At 28.5% G+C, this 19,224-nt stretch overlaps 1 protein-coding gene across 1 annotated transcript; it reads right to left on the minus strand.

Moving 5' to 3' along the window:
- Positions 1–13,024: 13,024 nt before the first annotated feature.
- LOC132946866 (uncharacterized) lies at positions 13,025–18,637 on the minus strand. The gene is made up of 4 exons (XM_061016970.1): positions 18,449–18,637; positions 15,269–15,336; positions 14,643–14,821; positions 13,025–14,554 (listed from the first exon to the last, which is right to left on the minus strand). The coding sequence occupies exons 1-4, from the start codon at positions 18,467–18,469 to the stop codon at positions 13,212–13,214; spliced, it is 1,611 nt and encodes a 536-aa protein (XP_060872953.1). The 5' UTR covers positions 18,470–18,637; the 3' UTR covers positions 13,025–13,211.
- Positions 18,638–19,224: the final 587 nt, after the last annotated feature.

Genomic DNA, 19,224 nt, shown 5'->3' on the forward strand with positions numbered 1-19,224 from the left:
TTAAGATTAGAACCGAGATTTTTTTTCACCCTTAAAAGTACTGACTAGATTTATTTTTCTACTACAAAAGTTATTGAAGTCGAAAATCGAATCTACAATAAAAAGTGTCTTCATAATTCATACACACAAAAAAAACATCATACATCATTGTAAAATCAATGATATTCATCACTCTACTAATTCTAACAATAAAAAAAAATGATGATAATTTTCATCTGAAGTGTAGTGTTAAAGACTTAAAATTCTTAGGTAAAAAAAAAAAAAATCATTAACACAAATAAATAATATTGCCAAGAAAATAACTCCATATACCTATAGTTATACTTTTGTAAAATTGTATAATAATCAATAATAATGTACAGTCCTTAGTGCTTCTTAGGAAGTATCTCTATACACTCACATTTTTAGGTCTTCAGAGAGATAACGAAGTTTATGAATAATTAAATCAGGAACACGGTGCTATACTATTATACCATTATACGTCTTGTCTTTTAAGAATGATATCTCTGCAGGCCACTGGTCAGTGTAGGCCATATGATGTACATGACGAGTGCATATTATACGATGTATTTTTATCAATAGTTTGCTATGTATACTTTAAAGTGTACAGTATACATATAGATGTGTGTAATTCAGAAAGTGAGATCGACGTATTTCGGTAACTTTTTTTCAATTTATATTTTTATGATACATCCGACCACTAAATAGTATTTACAGTCAAGTGTGGATAACCAGTTGGATTACATGTTCATCACAAATTACACATTATATAGGTAGGTATAGAGTTTTCTGTCATTATATTATTGCGAAATCATCATTATTAGCAGTGTTATTATTCATATGACATTCTATTTACGTTCCTATGTTTAACGTATCAGTCACGTCAAATACATAATATAATAATATGAGATATAAATGTACATAATCCGTTTGAGTATATATCATTCAACTATTGTATTACAATTATATTGTTACATAATTTGTTTTAATTTTAAGATATTTCTGAGATAAGTATACATAGTATAATAATAAAGTACACTATAATGTATAATATTATATATTATATTATGTTATATATTATGCGTTACGAGATGCACCCTAAACGTTGTTATAGATGTGATATTATATGAATGATATAACATAATATCATATATCATATTACAATTAAGATTATTGAAGTTGTCAACGTAATAATTAGGTATCACGCCAATTTCTAAAATGTATTTATATTTTATTTATTATTTTTTATACCGTCTACACTCTATACAGTGCGTGTTATAGAATTGTAAATTATTTGTTGACAGATAATAATTTCCGATCAGGCAAACAAAGATGTTATTCAATTTTATATTGGAGGGTTTTTTACTTTCAACAATACTTTCTAGTAATTTTTATATATAAATATAAATTTAAGAATAATAACTGTAACCAAATAAGTGCTGAGAGTTCGATAGGTATGTCAAGGCCATAATATAAATATGATATATTCATATATCATATACTATTTTCCTTAAATAGATTGATGCACAAAAAAATATACTTCCTTAGAGAAACAATATAATACTATTACATTTTAACAAAATAAAAAACTAAATTAATGATTTATATTGTAAAACCAAAATGTGCATAATAATATTTAGTATGACTTACTTGCAACTTGCACAACGGCATTTACTTAAATTTTAATTGTAATATAATATTTTCAGTGAAATATGTACGGCCATAATGATTTTCGATGATTTAAATATATTTCTAAATTGTTGTATTATATAACAATTATTAATAATATGTTCGTGTTTATAAATTAGGTCTCATCAGAGATAATGTATCACGTAATCGAATTTGACTTTACTCATTAATCAACCAATAAATATGTAGGTATGCGGTTGCTCAGTGAAAAACAACATAATATTATAATGGATCGTTTACCTTAGAAACATATAGATCTCCGCCCCCGATATAAGTACCTACACTATAATCGTTACCCATTGAATGTCCATTATAAATAGATACTTCAATGCAATAACTGCTGGCCCGTGTCTAGCGATGCCGTATCGGTCAGGAGCGCCGTGCTAATGACCGATATTAGCAATTTTGTAATTTTTATAACTCCGCGGTTCAAACACCCACTCATTTTTATTTTCACCCAACCACTGTATAATAATCATTAATCATATTCTACAATATAGAATATAATATGAATATGATATAATAATTATACAATATATTATATTGTCATATAATATAATATATAATCGTAACACGGTGAATTCAACAATTTGTCTCGTAGCTAAAATATCGATGTCGGACAAATACCAAATTTATATCTAATGTGATAAACAGAATAATAAAAATACATAACAAACATGTACACCTTTAATACAGTAATAGAGATTGATCATACTTTAAAAAAAAAAATCGGGGAACTCGCGCTGCTGCGTAGTATAGATGTCGACTTCGAGTGAGTGTACCGCCTCTTCTGAAATTGAATAGGTCACTGTAATGGATATTATGTCTCAAATTTGAATTCAATGGACAATGGTACATTATTGCATAGGTATACGAAAAACAATATTCTGAGCGGAGAAGGTACACGTGAGCCTATTTCTAACTTTCTACGTTTATTTTATTATAATATATTCATATTGCTAATAGCTATTTATTTTACTATTAGTATTTAGCAATATGGTAGGTTGAATTTATTTATGGATAAAACATTGCATTTATTATATTATTAAATTATATAATACGTTATTAACTTTTGAGTCAATACCAACATACCGTAGAACAGTCAATAATGTGAATAGGTTTATCGCTCGTGGTATTAATAGGCAATAAACTACAATTAAGCTATATATTTTCAAAACGTCATTCTGTATAGTAATATAAAATACAATAAAAAGTTTCAAGTTCCACGAACTAAATGCGTTTTATATCAAAATTACGGAGATAATATTTACCAAAAAACAAAAACTGTAATCTTACATAAACGATAGATCGAATAAAAAGCATTGCTGTCAAGGACGGGGGCTTTATGAGCCACTTAGACTCATGGCCTCCTAAACTATTTCCTTTCAACGATCTCCACCCAGTCTGCTCCAATTTCTCCTAATAGTTCCTTGACACTGTCCTTCCATCTTTCCGTGGTCTTCCTCGCCCAATAGAAATATGTATAGGTTTTTAAGTTTATTGAATAAAAATAAAATTTTACGTCCATACAAAATATGTAAATGGGCACATTACTCCAAGACCATTTCCGAACGTCTTATGACCGTACAGTTATATTTATGATCTTATGAAATTCCCGTTTGGGGTAAATATATGATTAAACATCAGATCCATTCAAGCTTTCAAGCTATACGTTTCCGCACGACTCTCAATGCTTCTTGGGCCTTGGTATATCATCAGAAACCTGTTGCATAATAACCTACGAATAATTGACATAAGACAAATGACTTCCATAATATATTACTATAATTATGTCTTTATTCAAAAATGGAACATCGTACCTACGTTATCCCATCTTTTAACTCCGTTCTACCATCATTGATTATAAAATATATAATCATTGGTACCACGTTTTGTGTAGGTTTAGTTGCCTATCCTAAAAATATTTTTTTTTTTTATTATAAAACAAGAATATATACAATCTGTAACAATCTATGCAATAGATAATATGGGGGATACAAGTATACAAGACGGGGCGGCGTGATAGAAGGGGGGGGGGGGTCCAATGACCCTACTTCAAAATAAAAATGTTTTATACGATTTATTTCAATATATTTGTGTATGATACAATTTTTTAATATTTAGTGTTAACTAGCTGATCCTGTATGGTATTGCTTGTGATATATCAAATTCCCGTGTATTTTACTACTTCTTGCACTCCGTTAACTGCACAGATGTTCAATACAGTTAATTGGGTTATTTAAAATTATTTTTACCAAATATAAAAATACAAGTCTCTAATTACATCCAATCTAATTACCATTTTATTCTATGCAACCAATGAAAACCCCTATACAGACAACTGAGTTTTCGTAATTCAAAAAATCTCTGCGTGAACCCCTTTATAAAGTTTAAAATTTAAAAATATTAGCTTCGAGGTGTACATCCTTAGATATAGGATTACTGTTGTACGAGTATCTACCAAATTTTGGAACCATGAGTGCGATAGACTTGGCTGTGGATCGCTGACATATACACATACACACATGCTTGAAAATATTTCGTTTTATAAATTTAAATAAACTTTAACGTAGGTACAATTAGTATATTACTACGTTTACCTATTTTTTCACTAATTTAATTTTATAGTAGTATAAATATTAAATACATTAAATATATTTATACATATACCAGCTGTTGGCTGTTGATAATTTTATTAATATTATAAATATTCGTAGTTATTTAAAATGGAATTACAGACCAAATAGTTTCAAATAATTTGATGACAAACGTAGTTAATTAGGATCTATAAATATCAAAACTATTTATACTTAACTGCCTGTTTTGTATACTCTTATAATCCACAACATGTTCGTAAACTTACAATATAAAAATAATACATAGATTATTTTAAAAACCATAGATTTCAGGCTAACGCCAGAAACACATAATGGAGTCGTCGTCAATAGCAGTAAACTGAGGTACACTAAAACTTAGTTACAACGATATAGCACCGTATGTTTGTTAATTTTTCTCGGATTAAAATAATTGAACTGTTTCTATCATTAAATAAACTTATTCGGTGGTAATTTATTTATTGACTTTGAAAAATTGATGTGTTTGTTGGTGTTTTAGATATGCAAAATTATTTGGAAGAAAATATTACATTAAAATACAACTCGTGTTTTAGAATTATTTGAGTATTATATCATATCAATTAGCTATTTTAGGAATTATCTTGATCACGAGTACATAGGTTAACGTAATCGTGGTCAAATCAAACTTAACATAATTGCATTTATGGATTTTACAACTATCATTAAAAACCTAAATTATAGTAAAATTTCAAACTAAAACGTGGTTAAACATAAAAAAAAAATGAGTACTATCATTGGTTGTTAGTATTATACTTAAGTATGATTACAGAATTGTATTATAATACATAGTAATGTGACATAACTAAATGGTCCACTACTACACTGCAGTGTTGTACCTTTATTGCCTATTTATAACGCCATGTAACAAAAAATGGTTAAACAATTATATTTCTATTATTATTTCATACTATAGATTATAGAAACTCTTATTATCTTATTATAACCGCTATTCGCTTGTTAGTTAAATCATTTATAAATTGATTATAAATATTAATATTCAACGAAAGCGTCTTAATCCAACCAATGTCTATCCAACACCTATCGACAGTAAGTTATGGTATTTTCGTATAGCACTTGCAGTTATTTTATAGCTCCTGTACTGAAAACATTTAAATTAAAAAAAAAGAGTTTTATTCAGTAATTTATTGTTAATATTGGAAAAATTTAATACTGATTGACAATGTTATAATCGTACTTGTTGTACTGTTCAGATTCATATTTTTAGTAGGTTATGTTGAATTGAAAAAAGTTTTATCGGTTAAATTTCATTTTTATTACAATCTTATTGAAATTAAGTTATAGAAAATAAAAAATATTTATTTCATGAAAATAAATTTCCACACGTTTTACACTTAAATGAATTCTCTTTCATGTCGTATAAAGGGACTTAAAAAGTTCAGAAAATATTGTAGCAGGAATAAATGTTTGAATAAAATATATTCAGGATTATAGATTTTATAACTTGTGAATAAATTAATATTAAAAATCGTTTAAGCACAAATTCTCATTAATATACGTCGACGCATGGCAAAATATATATAATTATAACGTTAATTTCACTATAAAATAGTGTAATAAATATAATTAATAATTTATTGCATTATAATATGCACTTTTTGTGTTAGTTTTAAAAGTATATAGTCAACAAATAAGAAAACGTTTAAACATTTTTATTCAAGCACTTTAAAATTGTACATAATTTTTATTTCTCAGAATAAATTATATCCCCACGCTGAGATATTTAATAAAATATATTTTCTTCATCGAAGTATTTACAAAGGTTTCCGAATTTACTGTTTGTTGTATCAGTGATGTTTATAGGTACTCACGAAAAGCGCAGGCAGCGCATGTGCCTGCTATCAGTTAGGGCATTCTTTGAGTATACCTATTCAAAGAAATTAGAATATTATACAAATTTGAAATTTAATTTGATTCTGATTATTAATTAATAGTTACTAGAAGGCTATGTGAAACTTATTGTTCCTCACGAATCTCGTGGCATGCCAGATAATTCGTAGAGTTAGTTGATCTTCAATCCGATTCTTAGATATAATGTCGGTCAATTTATGGTATAACATATGTTGGGTAATTGATACTCTTGTTGTTATATAGGGGAAATGTTCGGGTTTTGGGTCAATCATCTGCATTTTACTGTCTAGCGTATATAGCGTATTGTCAAGATACACCTATTTCGCACGTTCGACGATAAAGACACTATTTATTAGTTACTACCCACTGTTATTTTGTCTAATGATCAAAGAGATTTTGGGTGAACGGAATTCGAATATGTGACTTTGGTGAATTTTGCGGGAACCTAACCATTTTTGTTTCTGTTTACGCGTATTTGGTCAATATTGTTTTGGATGTTTTAGATTACTTACAAGTTACAGCTTTCATTACAGTACCTAACAGTTTGTCTGCAGTATGTGAATTGCAACGTCGTCAGCATAGAATAAAATTTCCTTATTATTTTTCGTTGACAAATTAAAAAATAGTGTTTGGATTTAAGTGTATAGTGAATTACGAAAATATTTAAAGTTTGTCTTAATACCTTATAATACATGGCAATAAGCCAACAAAGCATTACGATGTATTGAATTTAGAATGCTACCAGGGACAATATGATTTATTACAATCTAAGTAATATAATAGGTACCTGTTTGTATTATATTATAATATAATATATACTGAATAATTAGGTATATCAATATATTATATATTAAAACACACTAGGTACCTACCCACCTATTATCTTCTATCATGTTGTATGTTATTATTATATTATTCTTTTGAACTTCAGTTTATATTTTATAACGGTTGCGCATTATTTAAATCAGTTATTCCCTAAAGCATCCGTTCCCAACCTGTGGTAGGTACGTGGAAAGCTTAGAAGTGGTACGCAAAAACATTTTTTGATTAGCAAAAATAAAAATAAAAATGCATAAATAAAAAAATATAAATATTATTATGTTTATTATGCTAGTGATAAAATTAGTGCATTCGTGAGGAAGTTGGATTTGTTTATTTCACAAGTATCCAAAAGACATATTTCCGCATTCGAGACACTAACTAAAATTTGGGCAGAAAATGGAACTCAGTCAAATTCAAATGTAACTCCATATTTTGGTACAGTTACAAACGCTAAAATCCAACATTTCTAAATATTTTTCTCACTTAGAAATTAAATGGATCATAAACCCGTTTGAACAGGATTATATTAAGAACATTCCAGAATCTATTTTTGCAAAAGAATCATTAATTGATCAATGATCTCACCAATAACTCTGCCCTAAAGAGCGATTTCAAAACTAAGAATATATCACATTTTTGGCTGGAAGTGAAAAAAAAAACACTTGACGTTGTCCACACAAGCACTTTAATTTCTAATGCCTTTTGCATCCAAATATCTGTGTGAAAAAAATTTAAAAAAACATTTTCCGACCTATTATACGTGAAAATAAATACTTATAGAAAAAAAATGAACGTAAAAGACAACTTAAAGACTTAAAGTTATCAATATGGAGCCCAATATTCGTTCAATACAACATAAACCGTCTCATTAAATTATTAAATTATTCATTCTTATTTATTATAATTATTAATAAAATAACTGAAAATATTGTTACATGTAATATGTTACTTTTTGTTAACTAAATTCTTATGTAATTAAATTAGTATAAACTTTAAATCAATAAAATAAATTATAAAAAAGACTTTATACTATGGAAAATAATGTAATTTTATTTGTTAATTAAAATATTTGTATAACTTGATATTATTGAAAAAAAGGTTATTAAGTCTAGTGGCACGTGAACAATTTTAAAAATGTGTAAGTGGTACGCGGATATAAAAAGGTTCCCAACTGCTGCTCTAAAGTGTAGATTATAATAATGAATTTATAATCTGATCATATAGAATAAAAAATATATGAGAATGTTTAGTAAAAAAACAATAAAATTTTACCATCATTTGTCAATAAAATGTTGTAATTACAAATAACAAACATAAGACGACAAAATTTGATTTCAAGTATTTTAAATTTAAATACCTAGTTGCTTACAATAATAAAAAATGTATTATAACATTCACATTGCATACAGCGTGATTAAATAAAATTATAATTAGGTTAATAGTTGTGACTACTAACAGATATCTATTAATAAACATGATTATAACTTTTCTACTAAGCTTGATTTACTATTATAATATATTTTTTTTTAGAAACCTTTGATGTGCACTTCATATGTTGTGATGTATAACGCATACATAACGTTTGATACTCAAATCATTATATCATAATTATTACCTATTAGTTATAATTATTATTGAATTAACTGGTTACATAATTTGATTAATACTAGTTCTATGTGGAACTAAAATCATCTACCCTTAGTATAAATATTATAGTTTAATAATATCATTAAAATTCTATTAGGTTTGTAAGGAGATTTTTTATAGGCAACACAATTATCATTCGCGTTCAGTTTTGGTTAACACTACTCTACAGGTGAATAACTATTACTGATTGTTAACATAATATTATTAACAACTAATAAAAGTTTTTATTATGCAATCACCTATTTCTTATCTTTCATTATTTAACTCAATATACAGAACGTATGCAACGTATTCAACGCATGAGTACGTTAAAATTCTTATTATACTTATAATATTATAGTCAAACCAAATCTCGTACAAAATATAAACATTTCTCGATCGTAATTTTTTTAGATGTAATTTCATCAAAAAATAAACCATTATTAAAATATGATGAGTTTATATGTATACTAGCTGCATAAGTAAATAAGTCTCGTAGGTAATAATAATGTATTCATCGTAAAATTATGATAATTTTTAACGATTCATAAAAATAATATTTTAATACAATGAATAATATTGAAACGTACTCAGAAAGTACAGTTATAATGTCATTAATTCGATTCAAATATATTATAAATGTACCTATCGCAGATATTCAAACATGATAATCATACAATTTATAGTAGAGATATTAATAAAAAAATATCTAAAAATAACTCTATAAATTATTCGCCGTTAAGGGGATTGCATGCCATGTATTTTTCGTACGTTTTAGACCAATAAGCGGTTGTAAATTACACATACTTCTGAATGTCCGATTTAAATTTTTAATATATGTATGAATTCTTTGGCAAAACAACTAGGCTTTCTAGGAAGTCGATTTTCGATTTTCAATTTTAAAGGACCATAAAATTAGGATATATTTTTAAAAAATCTCATGAAATAATTGCATTACATTTGTATTTATTTTGGGCTTTTTGGGTTTTATATCAAAAAAGTGGTTCCCACATAGTATAGTCTAAGAGCTTACGAGTTCAGCCCTTTTTTCGGAGTTACAATCAAACTTCAGGAAGTATGTTTAATTTACTACCGTTTTTGGTAGTTTTTATAGGTGATGCATAGAAGAATATATTTCGTTGTTCTCGATTTATTGACATGTGCGTGTGCGTGCGAGAGTGGCACACGTCGCATTTCGAACGTATCTACGCACACAAATGATCATTTACTTCGCACACAACCACACTGCGTAACGAATATAAGACATCGAATTGCCTATACGCGACCCCTTATTAAATCACCGCCTTCAATCCCCTTAAATAAACTAATCGTTCAAGCAAGTGTTGTTAATTCTGTAACAAAATATGTATTCCTAACAACAATAATAAGAATATCCATATGAGTAAAAATGTTTTAAAATATGAACTTTTACACGCACAGTTTAAGCGGATCAAATTAATTGCTTTTAGTAGTATGAAAAAAGGCAGTTCCCTGAAAAGTACGTCACGATCAACAAATACCTAATAATTATTAGCTTACAATACTTATAAAATAAATTGCCCCACAACAAATATTATACTAAAATCGATTATTTGTAAAATGATTTTGACAATTTTGGCGTAGTTTAAAATTATAAGTTATTGATAAAAATAATACATTTAATATAATAAAGTAAAAATTATATAAAGACTAAAGACTATATTAGATACATCATAATCATATTGATCAATAAAGTGAGACAAGATTTTTAAATGTATCTAGAATATGGCTGTCGAATATTATAATATATTGTATAAAAATGTCGAGTGTTAGCACTTACAACTAAAAATTACCTAGTCATTACAATAAAATAAATTATAGATTCATTATCAATAATTAAAAAAATAAACGGATACTATGCCTATTTCTAATTTTGCAATTATATTAAATAATTAACTGGATTAGTTAAATGTGTCTAGGAGCTTCTTGAATGGATCTAATCAACTGTAAGATATATTTTGTCACAAACCTCATTAAAGAATGATGTTTCACATAATAATTAGGAATTACAAATTATGTACAAGTTATTATCCAAATTGGTCCACTCTAGTCAACACCTCTTAGTTACTTACCATAGACTTAAGTTCTATGGAAACTGCAATTTTAATGACGTAAATTCTATGGTTTTGAATTCAGATCACTTTTGTAGGATTCCGATCAACGTTTAGTTTACAGCACGAATAAAAAGTTTGGAAATCTTAAATCTATTATCGATACACGTATGTGATAACATGCGATCATTAAATTTAATTGAAGATTAATCAAATATATAAAGTCTATTATAGTAATTCATTTTATTAGAAGTGTTTTCATACGTAGTCTCGCTACAAATTTAGAGTTTCCAAAAATTTAAGACGATCAATATAATATAACAATGATTTATAACTACATATATTTATACAGCAATAGCCAATAACTGTTGTATTTATTATACCATTACTCATTGGTTACGACTAACTAAAATTAAATTTAAATTCCTAAAGAATTCTTTTGTGGCTTTGGAGTATTAATAATTGTAATGACTTATAAACTACCCATATATAAGTAAAATGTAAAGAATTTCTCGTCATAATTTCCAACAATATGATATTATACATTTTAGTTTCTTAATAATATTATGGATATGTTTAATTTAAACTGATTGGCTATAAATAGGAATTTTAATTAAAATCACAATGTGTTACATACTTATATCAGTTATATCTATTAATTAACGAAACATTTAAAAAAATTCTGTTCTCAATTCATAAGAGTAATGTTTGATAAATTTATGCTAGTTAGTAGCATAGTAAAAAGTTTTATAAAAACAATTTTAAATCTAAGAATTTAATATTATGTTTACTTCTTGTGACAATATTAATTTCGGTCTAAATATACAGTTAATGAATATCATTTGAATTAATTGTACCCACACTGCTTGTGGCAACATGTAGGTGTATACTGCAGTATATATATATATACAATACAAATTTAAAGAAAGTGACATAGTCTCTTGTGAAACAAATTTAAAATAATATATATTTTCTAAATGTATTTTTCTAAATTAGTTAAAATAGTTAGGCAATTGTAATATCAAGAGAAAAAATATCGAAGAAAATCAAAATTATTTAAAATAAATAGTAAATTAGTATACTCTTGCTCTAGTCTAGACTTCAAGTCACCTGTAAAAATATATTCGCTTTTGAATTTAATTCATTCAGTATACTAATATTATGCGTATAGGTATTCAAAAAATGCACGGAAATAATGGTAAATATCACCAGTAGTATAAGTCGTTACACTATAATTGAAGGACAAATACAAAATCCATTTAAATTACCATAATTTAATTTTGGTAAATCGATAAATGAAAGTAGCTAGAGTTACTATATATATGTAAGCTATATATTATATTACTATGCTAATATATAATAACAAAACATAAAAACATATATTATCATATTCAATAAATTGGTTATTTGTACTAATAAAGCACCTTGATTACCATTTTAAACTGAAAAAAGGTTACATAGTCATTCAAACTAATTAGGTATCATAATATTATCTTTATATACCATTATAACGTCGGCTAACGGATTATATAAAAACTGTTTAAAATGGGGAAATGTACCATAAGTGAAATAATTTTAATATATTCGTAAATTTAAGTTTAAAAATGTTTATAATAATTTTTCAGATCAATGTTATACTGTTGTTTATAATGTTTGAATAAACAAAAGCTAAAACAACTATAGAAGGTAATATAATTTCTTCGGGAAATAAATAAGTTAAAAATTATAGTGAACAATAATTGTATACATTTCAATATTATATTTGTGTCTAACATTCTAACCAGTATTTTTCTCGTATTTATGTATACATAGTATATTATGTATATAGTATTATCTGTATACAATATACCTATATTTAATAAGTTCATGTAGGCTAAACACCTTTGTAGTAATGTACTTGATGCTTTGTTTACCAAATATGAAAAAGATACACAAATGCCATAACTTGATAACATAAATCTAGGAACTTATTTATAACTAGGTATTTGAATACTTTATGAACATCAGAAGATAAAAAAGCATGAAACTATAATATGTAAAATATGTCAACAGCATTAGTACTATTTTTAATTTATTTACCATGTACCAGTTTATAACACATCTGGTTGGTTGGTAAAATTTTGATGAAACCTATAGTTAATACAAAAAACTATTTATTATTACAATTATTTTTTTTCCTGGATAGACCTCAAAGTTAAGGCCACTAATTCAAAAAAAAATATTTAATTGTTACTGATTTTTATACAAATTATACATTTATACTATAAATATAACAAATAACAGTACAACGCATTCTAATAAAATGTGTTTATTTTTATAATTATTAATAAAAACAGATAAGTCAGTCTTAGGAAATGGAAACATTTCACAATTGTTTCCACATTAGATACAAATCAATAGCAATAACGTATGTAACAATAAAAAAAAAATTAAACTCATGTTAAAAATTAACGTATTTGTTTTGGAATTTTATAGTGGCTCATTTTTTAGTATAAGGAAAACTCTCCCCTGCTGGTCCATAGCTATCCTGTCCTGGAGCTGAATAGGTGTCTCCACCAGAGCTGGAACCATGATCACTACCACCCGAGTAGCCTCCAAAACCTCCCGAACTTCCTTCATATCCTCCAGAAGAACTTCCACCGTGTCCACCTAATGAACTACCACCATATCCACCTCCTGAACTTCCACCATATCCTCCAGATGAGCTTCCTACGTGTCCTCCAAATGAACTTCCACCATATCCTCCAGACGAGCTACCTCCATATCCACCTCCTGAACTTCCACCGTGTCCACCTAATGAACTACCACCATATCCACCTCCTGAACTTCCACTATATCCTCCAGATGAGCTTCCTCCGTGTCCACCTAATGAACTACCGCCATAACCACCTCCTGAACTCCCACCATATCCTCCAGATGAGCTTCCTCCATGTCCTCCAAATGAACTTCCACCATATCCTCCAGATGAGCTTCCCCCATATCCTCCAGATGAGCTTCCCCCATGTCCTCCTAAAGAGCTTCCTCCGTATCCACCAGATGATCCTTTGTGATTACTTGCAGAATATCCACTGAATAAAATTCCACTCGAAGAACCACCATATCCTCCTGATGAACCACCATATCCGCCGGAAGATCCACCGAATCCTCCTGACGAACCACCGTGGCCACCGGAAGATCCACCATATCCTCCTGATGAACTACCATATCCACCAGAAGATCCACCGAATCCTCCTGATAAGCCACCATGACCACTGGAAGATCCACCATATCCTCCTGATGAACCACCATATCCGCCGGAAGATCCACCATATCCTCCTGATGAACCACCATATCCGCCGGAAGATCCACCGAATCCTCCTGACGAACCACCGTGGCCACCGGAAGATCCACCATATCCTCCTGATGAACTACCATATCCACCAGAAGATCCACCGAATCCTCCTGATAAGCCACCATGACCACCGGAAGATCCACCATATCCTCCTGATGAACCACCATATCCGCCGGAAGATCCTCCGAATCCTCCTGACAAGTCACCATGGCCACCGGAAGATCCGCCATATCCTCCTGATGAACCACCATGACCACCGGAAGATCCACTATATCCTCCTGATGATCCACCATAACCACCGGAAGATCCACTGAATCCTGATGAACCGCTGTAACCACCAGATGATCCGCCATATCCACCTGATCCATGATCGCTGGAACTATATTCATCGGACGAAGACGGTCCACTACTATAACTGCTCGATGAACTATCATCATAGCTACTACCATGTCCACTTGATCCAGAATCATAAATTCCAGAAGTTCCATGACCTGAAATAATTATATAAATTTATTGCACCAATAAATATGAAGAACGAGATTATTTTTTAAGTTCACATTAATTTTATTATGATCTTACCACTATACGAATCATCTCCACCACTACCATAACTACTGGAGGATCCTCCGTAACCACCGGATGAACTACCATGATCGCTGTGATCAGAATAATGATCATCATGGTGTTCGTGATGGTGAACTGGTTTTTTTACGTAAACTTCCTTCACGATGGTTGGCACATGAACACGAATGTGTACACTGCAAATTTGGTTTGAATATTATAATTAACATTGGACTTTAAAGTTTATATAAAAAAAAAAAATGTATTTAAAATATTTCATCTCAATTATGAAATGAAGATATGAATTATAAAATTCATATACCATTGGAAATTTCAATGTAAATTAAATTAAAAACACATAATAGTCGTAGTTTGATTATTTTTTTTAGGTTTATGATTTAGAATAATTATAATGAATTAATGCCGGGTTGCATGAAAAATTGAATAATTTAATAGTTCACTAAAATGTAGTGGACGAATTATGAACCACTAAATCATGTTTATCATGGATTTTAGCTCACTATTTACTCATAAAATGTTTAGTGATTGCTTATGCAATCGGTCATAGCATTTTTAATTTAAAACTGTACCTATATAATGCAGTACATGTTATATTGAGGGTAAATAGACTACAATATACTCACTGTTCTTTTTTGCCGAATGTTGCACATGTGGTGTCAAATGTGCAGGCGATTGCCAGGAGGCAGAAAACCTGAAAAATACGTGTAAACATTGTAAAGTTATATTATAGTTTATATTATATTATATTCATGCAGATATGAGTCGGTGTTCCGAACACGAGAAGACGGTTACATAATAGCACGACAATGCATATGTCGTAGGCGTGAGAACGTATTTTTTTTCTACTTCGTCGGTACAAGAAGAAGAACTAGTTTTTAGGAAGAGTATATTTTATCACCCGTCGGTCACTTTGGCCGGGTCATCGCGTGCGACCGGTGAAAGGTTTCCAGCATTCGGGCAGGTCGCTGCTGAGTGAAAGTGATTATTCTGATGATAATAATTTTATGTGCAATTTTACTATTAATAATTTGGAATAACCCGTGGGCTGATAGTTTTGTACAATATTAATAATATTAAGTATAAAAAAAAAAATACGGGAGACCGTCAGACGCGGGTAGCTCGGATCCATGCGTGATGCATCATCACTTTCCCTGGCGGGGGTGGGTAGGTAATTATTACGCGTGTCAGGAAGTACTATATTACATTATCGTGATCAAAGATAATGATATTATTATGATATATGTATGCTTGGAATGTTAGTCATGATTTGCCAGATGCGATTATTGAATGTATCAATATACATAATACTATTTTCTATTTTTTTGAACGCCGAACACGCATCATGTCCATACGCGTGACATAGGTACACGGAGATGATTTTTTATTTGATTGCTACGTTGTATAAGTAAAATTAATCATTCAATTGGTTGGATGGATACAAAAGTTGTATTTTTAGTGGACAAAGGAAGTTAATTTATATTAATTTAATAACGTTATATAATTATTACAAGAAAATGCTTGTTTGGATGGTTTTAAGTCTGCCACAAAATATGTTTCACGTAGGTATCAGAAAATATTGGTTTATGGCAACGATAAAATTCTTTCGAAAATGATTAAATTGCCTACTAATTTTATTGTCAAAAACCATAACACACTGTGTTTCGCTCTGAATCGTTTATAGAATGTGACAATTGTTAATTGTTTTTGGATTGAAAACTACGACACACGCTCAACACATCCAGCCAAGTGATATTATACCAAAAACCAATTCCCGCGAGACTAAATCCTTACCGTAAACATTGAAGCATGACGAGTTATCGTTACTATCCTAGAATTTTAACGAAGCGAGACAAATCCAGAACAAGTTAATTATATTATTGTTTAAATATTCATACTTTATCGGAGCTAAAGTCTCATTTTGAATTTTCTTTTGTCAGTTTAAATAATCTAATGCATGTCGCAAGTTACTTATATAACAAGTAATTGTGTGTGTGTTGGATTCATTACAAAATAAAAAAAAGTAATATACTTCATAAATAACTAAGAAGTCGTATTTAAGTATTTTTAGCAATTGGTAAGAAATACTAAGAACGAACAAATATATTTTTAATAAATTCGAATAAAAATGAATTATTTTAGTTCTTAAAAAACCATTGTTATTTCCAATTGTTTAAGATCACATAGAGGATATTTAAATAAGAGACGATTCATTGCTTGGAATCGATCATGTCGTTCAGTTTAAGGAAATCTTACTTTTAAAAGGGAGTATAAGTACGTATACTATAGACATTTTATATTGATATTATAGCTAACATACATTATAATAATATTATACCCAAGAAAAAATATTATGTTTGTATTACTTATATTAACTACGTAGGGACAACTAATTTAACTTATCCCTCGCATTTATGTAGGGCTGTAGTAGAAGCAATAAAATAATTTATTACGTTGTTATTTAAATTTAAAAAAAAAAACGAGGATTATTGTAAATTGTAAATGTTTAGCTTATTTTGACACTGTTGTGATTAAGAAATCTCAGTCAATGATTGATTAGATAATAAGATTTTTATAAATATAATCCAAAGTAGGTCGCAATCGGATCATTAGGTTTGTCGTAACGTTTTCAAATAGATTCTAAAATATAGGTGTATAGTACATAAATACAAACTCCATTTTATATTTAATTCGTATATAAATATACATATATATTTTATTTTATAATTTTTATAAAATATTATATTATATTATATAAATATTATATTATTTTAAAAATATTTTTATGTTATGAATAACTAGCAATATTGAAAATATGATAGTTAAATTATCACTGTAAAAATTAGCAAGTTTCATTAGAAATAACATACAACTCAAACATCACGGTAATTTTAACACTTAACCCATAAAGTATTTATTTAATAAACAACTTGTATAAAGTAAAAATTTGAACACCCACGCTTGTCAGATGTATGTATTGAAATTTGTACATTGATCCTAAGGCATAGATTGTATTTTATTTTAATTCATAGTATTTTCTTTAACTGTATAAAAGAACCAATTTTATTATTTGAGAAATTTCCAAATAAGAAAATTAAAAATGTTATATTTATTGTTTTTTCTGGATTATAAGAAAATTAATAATATATTTCAAAATAGATTAGTAGGTATAATTCAAATGGTGTGTTTACAATCGACAACAAACGTGATTATTATTTATTATATGTTTTTCAAGATTAATATTGAATTAAAATATATTATATTTTATCAATTAATATTGTTTAAAGCCTGTTATATTAAAATATTGATGATACATTTAAAGCAAATTTACTTATTAAAGAAAGGTAGCTTATTAAAAATTACGTAATAAACAAAAAAAAAACAATAACATAATATGGTTTTATAAATAATTGAATAACTACAAGTAATAATATCATCTGGTAACTTCACTTAACGATATGATTTATGATTCAAAACTTAAATTAAACTTTGAAAATATTATAAAATTATTATAAATAATAAATTAAAAATAATAATATTTCTAGTAAATTATAAATTGCTTTAAATGTTGAAAAATAATCAAGCTTATTGCAATGAAAGTTGTAAATAACGCTGGGCATAAGTTATAAATATTTGATAATAATAATACGTTCTTTGGAGACGTATTCCGAGAAAAATAATAATATAGAAAATTTGTAGAGAAAATATTAAAGAATAACAATATTATTGTATAGTTTTTTAAATATCCTAACCGTGTAATAATTAAAAAAAATGTGTCATAATATAATATTGTGTTGTTTACTTACTGCAATTGATAAAGAGCCCATGTCGAATGCAATGGTATTATTTTCTGCAGAGGGCAGGAACGTTTCAACAGATATTATTTGCTATACTCCCGTATATGGCAATAAAGTCTACACCGAAACGTACAACAGATAGTAATATATTGGGTACTTGTGGCTATCAAAATCACCGGCGAACATGTGAGTGAACCCAACCGGAGTCCAGCGTTTTATATCCGAAAGTCGCCAACCATAAAGTCGAACGTCTGGTGGGGCTCCCGGTGCCGGGTAATTGTTGTAGATCGGCTGCAGCGTCGTTCGATAACAAGGCGAATCGGTGTAGGTAAAGGTAGGAATATGTACCACCGCTGTAGCCAGAAAATAATGTAATAATATAACGCTATGGGGTGGGCGGATAGAGGTTATGGACAACATTTTCTCCAATAATTATACCTACAGTATAATATTATTAAAAAAATTGCAAATATTTTTTACCATAGACTTTAATTAGGGAATATACGCTTACATATTATTGTCGTCCTATGTTCGAATCGTCAACGTTGTCAAAATTAATATGTTATTTAACTATATTTAAGTACATAAACACATAATATAGTTAATCATATATAATATATAAGTTTAAATTTAGAATATAACGTTGCTTTTTTCCTATTTTTGAGCCCTCCCAACTTAGTTTTTAACTGATTACACGTGAACTGTATATAATATTGTTTGAAATAGTACTTAATATAGCACAAGTCTTGTTGTATAGTACCCGAGGTATATCATATGGTAATCAA

This window comes from Metopolophium dirhodum, chromosome 6 (genome assembly GCF_019925205.1).
Source record: "Metopolophium dirhodum isolate CAU chromosome 6, ASM1992520v1, whole genome shotgun sequence".
Classification (NCBI taxonomy): Eukaryota; Metazoa; Arthropoda; class Insecta; order Hemiptera; family Aphididae; genus Metopolophium; species Metopolophium dirhodum.